The 14,379-nt window shown below is 42.9% G+C and overlaps 1 protein-coding gene across 3 annotated transcripts in view; it reads right to left on the reverse strand.

The window, feature by feature from the left end:
• Positions 1 to 14,296, reverse strand: part of C2H3orf20 (chromosome 2 C3orf20 homolog) — an 87,894-nt gene extending 73,598 nt beyond the window's left edge. Inside the window, exons 1-5 of one of the 3 annotated variants that reach the window (XM_059161836.1) lie at positions 11,262 to 14,296; positions 10,793 to 10,873; positions 2,443 to 2,499; positions 1,543 to 2,103; positions 668 to 808 (exon numbers count right to left, since the gene is read on the reverse strand). In XM_059161836.1, the coding sequence (XP_059017819.1) occupies positions 668 to 808; positions 1,543 to 2,023 (622 nt within the window). In that variant the 5' untranslated portion in view covers positions 2,024 to 2,103; positions 2,443 to 2,499; positions 10,793 to 10,873; positions 11,262 to 14,296. Of the gene's footprint in view, positions 1 to 667; positions 809 to 1,542; positions 2,500 to 10,792; positions 10,874 to 11,261 lie in introns of all 3 variants that reach the window. The other 2 variants (XM_059161835.1, XM_059161837.1) reach the window with 2 other exon arrangements.
• Positions 14,297 to 14,379: the final 83 nt, after the last annotated feature.

The following is a 14,379-nucleotide window of genomic DNA, read 5'->3' on the forward strand; positions in this document are numbered from 1 at the left end:
CTACAGTCCCCATGCTTTACAAGTGCTTGGTTTTTACTGCTCACTATGTTCCATTGTCTAAACAGACTATCATTTGTATTTCTCCTGTCGAGGGACATTTAGAATGCTTCCAATTTTATTTTCCTTGCCATTCTAAGCAGTTCTGCAATAAACATTTGGTATGACTTGCACGTGTGCCAAATGTGACTCTCAAGTGTGGCCAGTGGACTGCTGTGAATCCACACCAGGCCATGACCAGATGAGCTCAAAAATTAAGAGTAAACATTTAGAAAACTTGGTGGTAATCTGACATTACTGTGACATCATATTTTTGAAAAGGTCAATCCACATGAGATTCGCAATTTTACAGATTGGTCCTTCACCACAGATAGTTTGAAAAGCACAGCTCTAGGGGATGACTTAGAAGAGAAATTGCTGGGCTATAAGATGCTAGATCATCTCCCGCCTTGCAGATACCATCAAGCTGCTCTCCAGGGGAACTGCACAATTTTACATACTCAATTACAGCATTTAAGAATCTCTGTTGCTCTAGAATCTCTCTGTTTAAGAACCCACCTCAACTTCTGGAGAGGTCAAATGTTTAAAATGGTGATCTGACCTTTCTATCTTGCATTCTTATTGGCACTATTTGAACTTCCACCTAATGGCTGAAGCTTGGGTACCTTACCTTTCCCCATCTTTCCAACACTCCGGCTACTTCTTCCCATTGTGCCGATCAGATAGTCAAAAGCCATCTCCTTGGCATTGAGGTGGAGGAGCTGGCTGGCCTCCACGAAGCGCCTTGTGATATCCAGGGGATTGGCACCTACTAAAAGAATCATTGAAGCAACTCATTTTCCTCTCACATGGGGCCAATGCTTCCAGGAAAGGACCTCTGTAAATGGCCAAGGAAATAACGGTAGATGGAAGATCTACTCTAGGGTAAGCAAGTATAAGGGTCTTCCTAATGGAAGGTCTTGACCTCTCCTAACCTGTCAGGTGGTATTTTGCTCTCTTCCCCTGCTTACCCTTCTTTCTTCCTTACCCACAGACCAGGGCACTGATGCCATTAGTATGTAAAATAACATCTAGAAGCCTCTAGAAACATCTAGAAGGCTCAGTTACTGGTATGGCTTTATTTCCCCTCCTTGATCTTGGGGTTATACCCTTGCCATGGATGATCTTGCTAACCACTAATTAGTCCTCTCAATTTACCCCCTCCTCCTGGGTGCTTCCTCTCTTCCACCACTGCATCATTTCTACAACTCACTCTTCAGTACTTCTGGCCTCACACTGTTCTCCACAGCCTACCTTCCAGTCTGGATTCAGCAATGTTGAGGAAATGGGATGGAAAACTGGAGAACAGAAAGGGGTGGGAGGATGACTCCTGAGGGGGTTGTGGGAAGGGGTTGGATTCCTACAGCAGACCCATGGCTGCCACCTAGCCCCAGCATATCCTTAGATACCTGTCTGGGATGGCTGTGGTGGACACACACACATTGGTCTGGGCAGATCCTTCTGGGCTCAGACAAAATGGAGAAGAATTTGGTGAGCCAGCCTTACCAGACATGGACTCCACCATGGCCTTCATCTTCAGGGTGAGCAGTTCTGTCAGCAGGTGGATGGACTGCCGCTGGAATCTGTGCAGGGTCTCCTGGCTAGAGTGTGCTAGGTGGCCACGGGTGGGAGACTGGGTGAACCTTGCTGACCCAGTGGATGTGGGTAGCAATTGCTGTGGTGGTACTGGTGGTGGTGGTGGTGGTGGCTTCTTCTGGACAGGGGCCTGTGCGGGGGTTAATTCCATGAGCACCACAGGTGGGGGTCCAATGCTGATCTCTAGGCCCACGATGTTGGATGGGGTAGGCAACATGGGGTCCGCAGTGAGTTCTTCCCAAGTGAACTCAAAGATGTTCCTGATGCCCTTAGGTACAGAAATGCCTGCGTTCCGGCAACTGATGAGCAGTCTGGAGATGCGGGCCAGCAGCCTGGGAGCCGAGGCTGTGTACTGCTGGTACAATTCTCGGTTGCTCTTGATGTCAGTCATGTTGGTACAGTGTGCATCCTGCTAGGTAATACTGTCCATCTCAGACCAGATGGACGTGCAGCTATAGAAAGTCAGAGCCCCTTGAGAGGTAAACAAAAGGGACAGCTCTCACCTAGGGTGAAGACTTGGAGACAGACAGAATGGAAGTGATGAAATGGCCTTTATAGGTCATTGAACCAGCAGGTCCTATCCAGGAAGAATAAGACTCCTCCTCACACAGGAAGGCAAAGGGATGTCCTTCCTCCTTTTTCTTCCCAGAGACAACATCAGATGAACCCACGTTAGTGGGTTACTTTGGGAAGGGCCTTGGAGATAACCAGATTCCAGAAATGGTTCCAGGTACAGTCATACAAACTGAGTACCTCTAGGAGGAACCCTGGGGTGCTGCAAGAATGGAAAGGAGAAAGGTTCCACTGTACCTTTTAAAGTCAGAGATCTGGGGGTGGAAGATCTGCTTGTGGTCTATGAATTAAAACCTGCAAACACAAAAAAGATGTTTTATTGGCTCTCTGGAAGACGGTGATGTGGTAGTTCCTGGTGGCAAAGCAAGGATGGGCATGCGATTATTTAGCATGTACATCCAAAGGCAGACGGGAAAGAATGAGGAGAATATAAATTCTCTCAATTCAATGACTAATATTTGCCACATTTCATCAAATCAAGGTTTGATGTAATTGATTGTAAGATTCTCCAACTTACAAGATAGAAAAAAAAATCACTGTAAGATGCCATTGACTATAAGATATATCACAATTTAAGAGATGTTAAAATGGAAAAAACACGTACCTTAAAATCAATGAACTATATAATAAATATTTTCCCATTTTAATGGAACTTCTTGAGGGCTCTGAGTGCTCATCAAGTAGACATATGTGGGTTAGCAGAAAGCATAATCATGTCTGAGTCAGCTGAATACCATTAGGTATTCTGGTGGTTTTTACCCTGCCATATTCCTAGACTGTGTTTTGTTCTTGTCTTCTTAATATATATAAAAAATAGACCACTGGTTGAAGAAAGGGAGTATGAAGCACAATTTAATAAGCACAAAAATGGCTGGGAAAATCCACAAATAGACTTCAAGGGTTTTGTAATCAGATCTGAAAGTTTCATTTATCTGATCAAAATGAGCCCTGTAAGGACATTCTTTAGTAATGGATCACTACACTGACAAAAAATGTGAGGTCACTTCTTGGTCTTGCATTACACAAAAATGATTTATTTCTTTTAGTTCCTGAGGGGCTTTGTGAGAACATGAGACTCTGCAAAAGGTGCTCAAGAATCCAGAACACAGGGGTGTCTGGGTCGCTCAGTCAGTTAAGCGTCTGACTCTTGGTTTCAACTCAGGTCATGATCTCAGGGTTCTGGGATTAAGTCCTATCTATGTCAGGGTCCACTCTCAGAGCAGAGTTTGCTTATCCCTCTGCCTCTCCTCCTCCCTCACTCATGTGCGTGTGCACGCTCTTTCAAATAAATACATTAATAAATAAATAAAATCTTTAAAAAAAGAAAAAAGGAAGGAAAGAAAGAATCCAGAACATGAAGGAAAGGCAGACCTAAGGGAATCACCTTTGCTGACATTCCCATGCAGTGTAGGCCAGTTGTCCCTGCTGTCTAACTTAAATGGCCCCAAAGACAAACTAGGAATGTACTAGAGGGTCTTATAGTGTCAGCCTTTAGAGCTGAGGTAGGACTGCTGGCCAGCTTTCTGACAATCCTTATTACCACAGCCTTATCACTGTCAATTCTACCTTCCCTCCTGACAACCACTCCCCACCATGTCCACGGTGCTCTTCTCCCGTCAGACAATCCTCATTCTTTCACCTTTTAACAGCGTCCTCTGGAGCCACTCCAAGTTCACCCCTGGGGTGCACCACTCCCATTTGCAGAGTAGGTTCATAGGCACGATCTGGTGCGACCACCCAAGATAAGATTATTCTCTCTCCCATTTCCCTGAGGACAATACAGAACTCCTGGTCAGGCAGGAGTTGCCTGTGTGCAGACTGCCAGCACAGCTTTCCAAACAGTTTTTCCTCACAGCCCTTCAGCTGCCTCTGCCCATCTATCAGCAACAAAATCTCCAAGGAACAAGAGTTCCACAGAGCAAGCCCTTCTGACATCCTGGTTTCCAGATAAGTGGCTTCCTATGTCTATTTGCTGACCTCCTAGCATCTCTTTTCCTCAGCTTTGGAGTCTCAGAAAAATACTTCATTTTTTAAATGATAAGTCTGTAGAACAAAGAAACCACTCAGAATCTCAGTCATCTGGGCGACTAGCCAGAGGGATCTGACCCTGACCAAGAAGGGCAGTTGGTTTTTTTTTTTTTTTTTTTTTAAAGGCAGGACTCCAATGAAGAGAAGACAAATACAGTCCTTGAAATGTTAACTGGTCTGAGGAAATCCTCCCCATCCCACCCCCTACCAGTTCATTTCTTTTGAGGTTAATTATGAAGATATATCTTCCAAACAGATAAAAGCTTTCTAAAGCAGTTTTATTGAGATATAATTCACACATATCATTCATACAATGCGCCCCTTTTATAAAGTGTACAATGGTTTTTAGTATATTCAAAGTTTTGCAACGGACATCACTATCTAATTTTAGAACATTTTCATCACCCCCAAAAGAAATTCATTAGCAGTCACTCCACATTCCTCATCACTCCTAGGCACCCACTAATCTAGTTTCTGTCTCTATAGATTTGCCTGTTCTGGTCATTCCATATACATGAAATCATACACTATGTTGTCTTTTGTGACTGGCTTCTTTCACTCAGCATATTTCCGAGGTTCATCCATGTTGAGCATGTGTCAGTTACATCATTCATTTTTATAGCTGAATAATATCCCATTATGTGGATATGCCACAATTTGTTGATCCATTCATTATTTGATGGACAATTTGGTTGCTTCCACTTTGGGGCTATTATGAATAGTAATACTGTGAGCATTCCTGTACAAGTTTTTGTGTGGAATAGCTGGGTCGTGTGGTAACTCAGTGCTTAATTTTTTGAGGGACTTGTCAGATTGGTTTCCAAAGCGGCTGTACCATTTTATACCCCCCAGCAATGTAGGCGGCTTCTAATTCCTCCATGTCCTTGTGAACACTTGTTATTATAGGTCTTTTTGATTCTAGAGCCATTCTAGAGGGTGTGAAGTGGTATCTCATCATGATTTTGATTTGCATTTCCTTAATGACTAATAAAGGTGAGCATCCTTTCATGTGTTTATGGAGCAATTTATACCTTCTTTGGAGAAAAGACTATGGATCTAAAAGCTGATTTTTTTTTTTAAGAAATGTCATTTTAAATTTAATAATTATCATGTATTTACTTACATTTACATTTAATTATGTAAGTGCTATAATAAATACAATCAACATAAATATTTGTTATATTTATAACATATTTACCTGTATTTTTTTAAAGATTTATTTATTTCAGACAGTAGGGGTAATGGGACAGAGGGAAAGGGAGAGAGAAACTCAAGCTGACTCCACAGTGGGCAGAGCCAGACACGGGGCTTGATCTCATGACCCTGAGATTGAAACCTGAGCTGAAACCAAGAGTTGGACACTTAACCAACTGCACCACCCAGGTGCCCAGACCTGTATTTACCACCATATACATATCTCTTCAAATTCAGCTAGAGGTGCTTATGTGACTAAATCCTGGCCTGCTAGTTGTGGAGCTAGCCTGGAGCTGCTAGTTGTGGCCCTGAGCCATGTTTTTAAAGGAGGCTACCTTCACAGACAGAACTTTGTTCTTTTCTCACAGCCATTCTCTTTCCTCTCAGTTGGAATGGATGAGGTGGCTGTAGCTCTAGCAGCCATTTAGAGCCAGGAAGTTAGCTTGGAGAGGGAAGCCACGCATGAAGGTGGCTGAGCAGAGCAGCAGAGCCTGGGCTCCTGATGACACAGCAGCACCCTTGCACCAGCACTTGGCTACCTACCTCTAAAGTTGTTTCACAGGAGAGAATGAGCCCCTTTGTTTGGATCTCTATCTTTGCAGTCAGGTGTGATTCCTGACCACCAGCCATGTTGGAACATCATCCTACCCTCCTTTGTATGTATCCAATTTTAATTCTGTCATTCATTTTTCCATCACTGAGACACAGGCCTTGCCCTCAAGCAGCTCAATGTTTAACAGACACATCAGACTTACAAAACTGACTTATAGACAATATGATAAGGGTCACACTATAGAAAAATGTACAAAGAAAAAGGTCTAACAGAAGCAACGTTGAAGATGGTTATAAAAGATGAGCAGAAGTTGTCATTCTAGGCAAAAGGAATGGGATGTACAAGGGAGCAGAGGCACTTGAAGCATGGTAGGTTCAGAGAACTGCAAACCATATCAGTATGCCTGGGGTCTCCAGGAAAGTAGCAGATAAAGTTGGAAAAGTGGTCTCGAATCAGATGCCAAAACGTCTTTTATGTCCTACCGAAGAATTTGCATGTGTTATATGATCAAGTATTCAATTGTATTGTCTTCAGTCACCAGTTATATCCCATGTGGTAAATCTCATCTCTGCAACTGGATGGCAGAGGTCATGTCTTCTCTCCCTCTTATAATGTCTATATTACTAAATACAGTGCTGCTATATACCAGAAGCTGAAAAATATTTGTGGCATCAAAGTCCCATGAATAGCCTAATGGACACATGCAGATGGCCATAAGCGAAGTTTCAAGAATCACCTCCCACAAAGGAATAAAAAGATTGTGTGAGAAGTTTATAAAGCATATAGAAGATGACCACAGCCCAGTGCCACCTTCATTCCATTTTCTGTCTGGCTGCTCTGTCCCAGAGGACAGATCCAAGAGGAGAAACACACACACACAAAGCTACAATGACAAGTCAGAGTGCTTTCTGCAAGGCAGAATGGAAGTCCAGAGAAGGCAGTGTGGCTGGGCAGCTAAGAGCTCAGGCAATGTGACCTTGAGCTTGGAACTTGATCTCTGTGATGATCTCAAGAGCCCTAGTCCCCACCTCCCCAGATTGTGGGAATTAAGTGAGACGATGCTTATACAGAGTTGGCACAATGCCTAGCACAGTTAAGTGCTCAGTGAATGTTAAATAGAAAAAGGAAATTATTTGGAGTGCGTGAAGAAGGTTGCATAATGGAAATGACAGAAACTGACCCAGAAACAGGTTAGACTAGCGAACAAGGAAAGGAGAACATTCCAGGTGGTGGGTACAACGCTTGCTCGAGGTGGAGGCTCTAAACTGGCAAGTTTGGGGAGCAAGAAGCAAGAAGAGCATTCTGTGGGTTAGTGTGGAGCAGGAGGGGCAGAACCGGGCCAGCTGTGAGACAATGATCCCGGACTTCATCCTGCAGGTGACGGGACACCACTGAAGGACTATAAGCAGAGGGCGCATCTGTATTCTAGGGTGCTCCTCCCAGGCGCTGGCAGTGCAGTGGGAGTGTGAGCAGCCCAGCTGCTGTAGGCATTAGCCAAGGAGAGGGGCCGCACCCACAGTACCCTGATTTCTACCTACAGTGAAGAGGGACTCCCAGTCTTTGGTGCACCTGGAAGGGTACTTAAAAAGCACAGACGGGTGCCTGGGTGGCTCAGTGGGTTAAAGCCTCTGCCTTTGGCTCAGGTCATGATCCCAGAGTCCTGGGATCGAGCCCCACATAGGGCTCTCTGCTCCGCGGAGAGCCTGCTTCTCCCCCACCCCCCACCCCCGTCTGCCTCTGCCTACTTGTGATTTCTGCCTGTTGAAGAAAGAAAGAAAGAAAGAAAGAAAGAAAGAAAGAAAGAAAGAAAGAAAGAAAGAAAGAAAAAGAAAGCAAGCAAGCAAGCAAGCACAGACACAGCAAACTGCCAGGGATGCAGAACAGGGGTGAAAAGTAGGGAAATTGTGAACAGGCCTTGGGAGTTAAAAGGAAGCTGAGGGGTGACATTGGGTATAGGTTTAGAAGAAAAGGGCATCCTTCCCTCCCATTACTGACACTGACCCAAGAATATACTTTTTAGAAATGCATACAGCTGGGGATGTCTGGGTGGCTCAGTTGAGTAAGCATCTGCCTTTGGCTCAGATCATGATCCCAGGGTCCTGGGATTGAGCCCCAAGTCAAGTTCCCTGCTCAGTGGAGAGCCTGCTTCTCTCTCTCCCACTGCCCAATCCCACCCCACAGCTTGTGCATATTCTTTCTCTCTCAAATAAAAAAATACTTTTTTAAAAGTACATATAACTGTATACTTAAAAACAAAATCAAACTTAGCTCTCTCAGGTCATTTGGTCCTGGGTTTCTTTGCTATTATCTCTAGTTTCTGGCTCCCTATAGTTTTAATCAGAAATGCTTTGGTAAAGACAGAAAGCAGTGCAGATGTAACCGCATGCCTGCAGTCTGTGAGCAAGCCCAGCTGTCGGCTAGGACAGGCAGGAGAATGAGCCCTTGTTCAGTGCAATGAGGAAGTGGAGATGGGACTAGGAAAATGAAGACAGTGTGCTTTCTGTTGTTCAGTACATAAAGCATGCTCTGGACAGATGCTTGAGCTCTCTAAGCAGATGAGGAGGAGAGAAGGGCTGAGCTAGAGAGAGAAGTGATCTGACAGGAAGCAGAGTGGGGGCCACCACACACGATTAAGCTTAAGTGCCTGCCACCAAGGAAGGTTTATACAGGAGACTGAAACCTCATGGTCACACCTCATCCTGGAGCAGCATTCTTGCCGGCCACTTGCAACCTCCACCAGGGAGATTTGTCATGACACGAAAGGCCCTTATTAAGATGGGTCTCCCAGCAAGACCCATCAAGAAACATAAAAATGATCATCCCTTTGTCCAAGTGATCTCACTCCTGAAAGTAATGCCAGGCGGGGGTGGAGGGAGGTTTAAAAGAGGGAGAGAAGCTACTTTAGTACAGATCAATGCTGGTTGAGCCAAACAAAAAGATACTTACAGCCTCTTCATTCTTAATAGTGAAATAATGCAGTCAGCCAACAACTGAGGACGTGTTTAACAACAATGTAGACTAATTTGACGAACTATTAGGTAGCAATTAAAAATATCTGAGCAGGGTGCCTGGGTGGCTCAGTGGGTTAAGCCTCTGCCTTCGGCTCAGGTCATGATCTCAAAGTCCTGGGATCAAGTCCTGCATCAGGCTCTCTGCTCAGCAAGGAGACTGCTTCCCTCTCTCTCTTCCTGACTGTCTACTTGTGATCTCACTGTCAAATAAATAAAATCTTTTTAAAAAATATCTAAGCAGCTCAGTTTTAAAAACATTATTTTAGGGGCACCTGGGTGGCTCAGTCGATTAAGCATCTGCCTTTGGCTCAGGTCATGATCCTGGAGTCCTGGAATTGATCCCTGCATCAGGCTCCCTGCTCAGCGGGGAGCCTGCTTCTCCCTCTCCTCCCTGCTCATGCTCTCTCTCTGATTCTCTCTCAAATAAATAAATAAATAAATAATTTTTTTTAATGGTATGTTTACATTGATCATACATCCCTTAAAACTCATGTAGATTATAATTGGAAGCAGAGCTATAAAGCCTCTTCTAAGGTAAAGATGATTTTTGTGAATATGAAAAAATGTTCAACATTCCTCATCATCAGGGAAATGCAATCAAAAACCACAATGGGATATCATCCCACACCTGTTAGAATGACTATCATAAAAAAAAGACAAGAAATAACAAGTGTTGGAGAGAATGTGGAGAAACTGGGACCCTCGTACACTCATTATTGGGAATGTAAATTGGTGCAGCCACTATAGAAGCCAATAGGGAGGTTCCTCAAAAAATTAAAAATAGAATTACTGTATGATCCAGGAATTCCACTTCTGGGTATTTATTCAAAGAAAACAAAAACACCATCTGGAAAAGATATATGCACCCCCATGTTCACTGCAGCATAATTTACAAGAGCCAAGACAGGAAGGAAACCTAATTGTTCACTGATGGATGAATGGATAAAGACAATGTGATTCATAGCTATAATGGAATATTACACAGCCACAAAAAAGGAAATCTCACCATTTCCAACATGGATGAGGGCATTATGCTAAGTGAAAGAAGTCTGACAAAGATAAATACCATATGATCTCTCTTATGAGTGGAATCTGAAAACCCCCAAAACCAGAAAGCCAAAAAGCCAAGCTCACAAAAAGAGAACCAACTGGTGGTCACTGGAGACAGGGGGAGGAGTAGGCAAAATGGGTAGAAGGGAGTCAGAAACTGCAAAGTTCCAGTTACAAAATAAACAAGCCATGGAAGTGTAATGTACAGCACGGTGACTATAGTTAATACTGTATTGCCTACCTGAAAGTTGCTAAGCAAGTAGATCTTAAACGTTCTCATCACAAGAAAAGAATTCTGTATGTATGGTGATGGGCGGTAACTAGACTTATTACAGTGATCACTTTGTAATATATACAAATATCAAGTCATTAGGTTGTACAACTGAAACTAATGTTATATATAAATTAAACCTTGATTTTAAAAAGTTAATTCATTTTTGAAAAGAAGACAATCAATCCTGGGTCCCCTATAAAGACAGCAGTACTGTTCTCAGAGGTACCTGTGACCTGGGAGACCTGGGCTGTGAACAGGATGTACTTCTGTGTTTTTAGTTTTCACAAACAATCCTGAACAACATGCATAGAGAGGTGTGGGGCAGGGCAGGGAAATCTGTATGTATGGTGATGGATAAGGGGCACTGAGGGGTCAAGTGTCTATAACTACCCCCAAGTTCAAGTTCATGGAAGCTTCACTGCTAAAAACATTCAGAAAGAGAAACAGAAAACAACGTACCCCAGTGAAAACACTTACCACGAGGCAAAACTGCCACTAAGCAGGTGAGCTTCAGAGTCAGGAAGAACGTGGCAGTTAGAAATGTGGTGGAGAAAGCAGCTGTTTAAATTGAGGTTGACAAAGAAGAAATATATCTGACCATTCCCATCACTGGACAAAATGCACTTAGTATGCATGTGTATATAAATGCAGCCCGGGATTTATTAAGAAACATGGTAACAGATCAATACTGGGCCTGAGTGCCAGGTTTTCATTAAAACATCTTGCTTCATTTCATTAATCTTCCAGTTTTCCTACACAATAATGTACACCTATTACATCATTCTCTACCCCCAACCCCAAACATTAGACATTAAGCTAGATGTCCATAATCTACACTAGCTAAATGCCTCACTAAGGCAGCTCAAAAAGGCTGGGCGGGAGGGCCTGGGGATTTCATTTTCTCTCTGTTTCCAGCAGGTCAACAATTCTAATTATCATCACTTACCTTAGCCATATAGCTTTTTACACAAACTGCCTGACATATAACTGACTTAGTTCAATTCACTGGCTGAAAAAGAAACGAAACACATATGGCGTGGCTCCTCTATGTTGTATTAACTGTAAAGACCAGTACTGACCCCTGTTCCAAATTCTAAATTCTACTGCCTCCTCTCGATGTCACAACAAGGTTAGCTGAAAACCATCCTGCAGGCTGCACTGTGGCTTTAAGAGGAAATAAATGATCCCACAAGTCTTTGGCAAATGTATGGCTAAACATAGCAGGAATCTCATGTATATGGATTTAAAGTTTCTCCTTCGGGAATTTTGCAAGCGAACAAAATGATTTATTTAGCCAATTCAAAGGGACTGTATCAAAACACACAAAGGCCTAGAGAAAAGATTACAGTGAAAACAAATAATTCAAAGCAATTTCTGATCCAAAACATTTCGCTTAGCTCTACAAAGATACGAGTAAGGTGTGGTCATGTTTTCTGACAGAAGAGTTCATGACTCCTTGCCTCCGAGTTAAACATTGCGGTAAGAATAGCTTCAGTGCTTAATGCATGACTGGAAGAAATGTTTATCAGTCCTTTAGCTACTAATGGGAGGATTACGTGTAGTCAGATCATAAAGCATATAAAAAACAGATCATGCAGAGGTGTGCTATGCAGGACGGTAGCACTAGCGTCATGTCTTCTGAGTATCTGAAATGTGGTATGACTAAGGAAGTAAAATTGTATTAAGAACTGGTATTTGCCTGTACCCCTGGGGCTAATAATATGTTATATGTTAATAAAAAATTAAAAATTTAAAAAAAAAACCCTGATATTTGATACAGTTACTGGCAAACTTAGAAATGTTTGTGTGTATAGAACTTGGGTGTGTGAATCTACCTTTTCACTGTATTTTCTAAGAAATACAAATATAGACCAAGTATTCCTGATGAAAATTTAACATCTGAATTGAGATGTACCACTGGTGGATATACAGATTTTTTAAAACTTCGTGTGCAAAGAAATATAAAATATCTGGATATTTTTAAATATAACTAAATTTGAACTAGTTGAACTAGTTTGGATATACGGGCTTAAATACTGGATTAAATACAGTATATCGTGAAATTAATTTCACTTTTTAATGTGGTTCCCAGAAAACTGAAAACAGCTTACATCATATTTCTACTGGGTGGTGCTGTTGCAGTGAATCTGAAGTCTTGAGAATGCTGGCGCCATCTGCTGGACTCACTCTACAAAACAGGCCCATGAGAAATGGTAAAACTGAAAGTGTTAACACCTGAACTCTGGGCCTGAAAGGCAAGAGGATGTAACTAACTGGGCTCCTGAAACACTAAACAACCTGTATGCTGAGACAGGATGAGAAATGTTAAAATAGTTTTGAAATCCTAGAGAAAATCTGACTTACAGTTCCTAGTTGACAGTGACCATGAGCCAACGTGCAGACTGCTTCACCATCCACCCTAGGTTGGGCCTTCCTGAGCAACAAAAGGTTATTTCGGGTTCCCTCTCATGACCACTGGCTCCCACAGGGATTACTGCTGCCTGACCAGCCTTCCCATCCCCTCTCCACATACAGCCCAAGTCCTTCTCTACCTTATAATCAAACCTTTTCCATCTTTCTCATTTGTCTGTTTTCTTCCTTCCTTCCATTTTTCCAATGTTCCCAGTATAACTAATAATTCTATTTTTTTCTTTCTACTATTCCAATATTTTTTTTCTGTCTCTTCTCCTTGTGCCCAAAAGCTGTTTCAGCTGGTTATATAGTTTTAATTCCTATGTTTAGGCCTTTGATCCATTTTGACATTGGGTTGGTTTTGCTTATCGCCTGTGTTAGGGATCCATATTCATTATTCTGCATGTGGATAGTCAGCTGTCCCAAAATCATCTTTTGAAGAAACTATTCTTTCCCCATTGGATGGCCTTGGCACCACTGTCAAATATGAACTGACCACAGAAACAAAGCTTTCTTTTCGGACTCTCAGCACTAGTCCATGGATCTAGGTACTATTCCTATGTCAGTACAACACTGCTTTGATTCCTGTAGTTTGGTGTAAGTTTGAAATAGAAAGTGAGAGTCCTCCAACTTTGTTCTTTTTCAGATTGTTTTGGATATTCTGGGCCTCTTCAATTCCACACAAATTTAGGATCAGCTTACCAATTTCTGCAAAAAGATGGCTGGGTCAGTTGACTTTAATGTGTATTTTTAAAAAGAGATTTGCCTGATCAGACTGACAGAATGACCCTTAGGATAGGCAACTTTGCCCTTGACATGGAGTTCAGAGGTTAAGTTTGCAAGAATTTGGGATTTTCATCTAGTACTACTTGATAGTGGAGTGACAACACTGAGAGCACAGGGCGGTGGAGAAACTGAATTTGGAGCAAACGTGAGCCTAAACAAGCTACATATAAGTCCCAGAGCTGCCGTTTGGATGCTACATGACCTTGGACAAGTTGTTGACCTTTTCTGGGCTCCAGTTTGCAATCCATAATGAGCACTCCCATCAATATCACTGAGACTATGTGGATTGGAGCCCATAGGAGTATAGGCTCCTTCTGGCACTTGGAAGATCTGGTGGCCAACTTCCACTGTTTGTCTGGAGCCATGAAGACACTGAGGTGCAGGAGGCAGAGGATGGAATGTATTCAGGTACAGAAAAGGCTTCCAGAGTTCTGCTCACTAATTCACTGTTAGTAAAGATGAAGGGACCTCCCTGCCTCGCACTCCAGCCCAGATCTACTTCAGTAAGACTTCTGAGGTGATGTGGCTCCTGAAAGTGATGAGGGCCTACAGTGGGCACAGCAGAGAGACAGGCCGAGCTGAAAAAGTAACCCTTAAGCTGAAGAGCATCTCACTCTCTGACTCGGTCCGACAGCCTCCACATGGGCCCCAGGTACTCCACACACACTTAATGAATACCCACCAGGCATGTGTGGTGACAATATAAGTGACTTCACCTCCTACCCTTTTGGATTATGAGGTTCTACTCCCTGGTCTTCCTTATCATTTTAAATATTATTGCTTAATAGTCCACCAGCTTCAGGGTCTTCTTGGAGACTAGATTACTTTGCCCTGCACAGTGTTTCCTCATTTGCCACTTTGACAGG

The sequence above is a fragment of the Mustela lutreola genome, chromosome 2 (assembly GCF_030435805.1).
Source record: "Mustela lutreola isolate mMusLut2 chromosome 2, mMusLut2.pri, whole genome shotgun sequence".
Lineage (NCBI taxonomy): Eukaryota > Metazoa > Chordata > Mammalia > Carnivora > Mustelidae > Mustela > Mustela lutreola.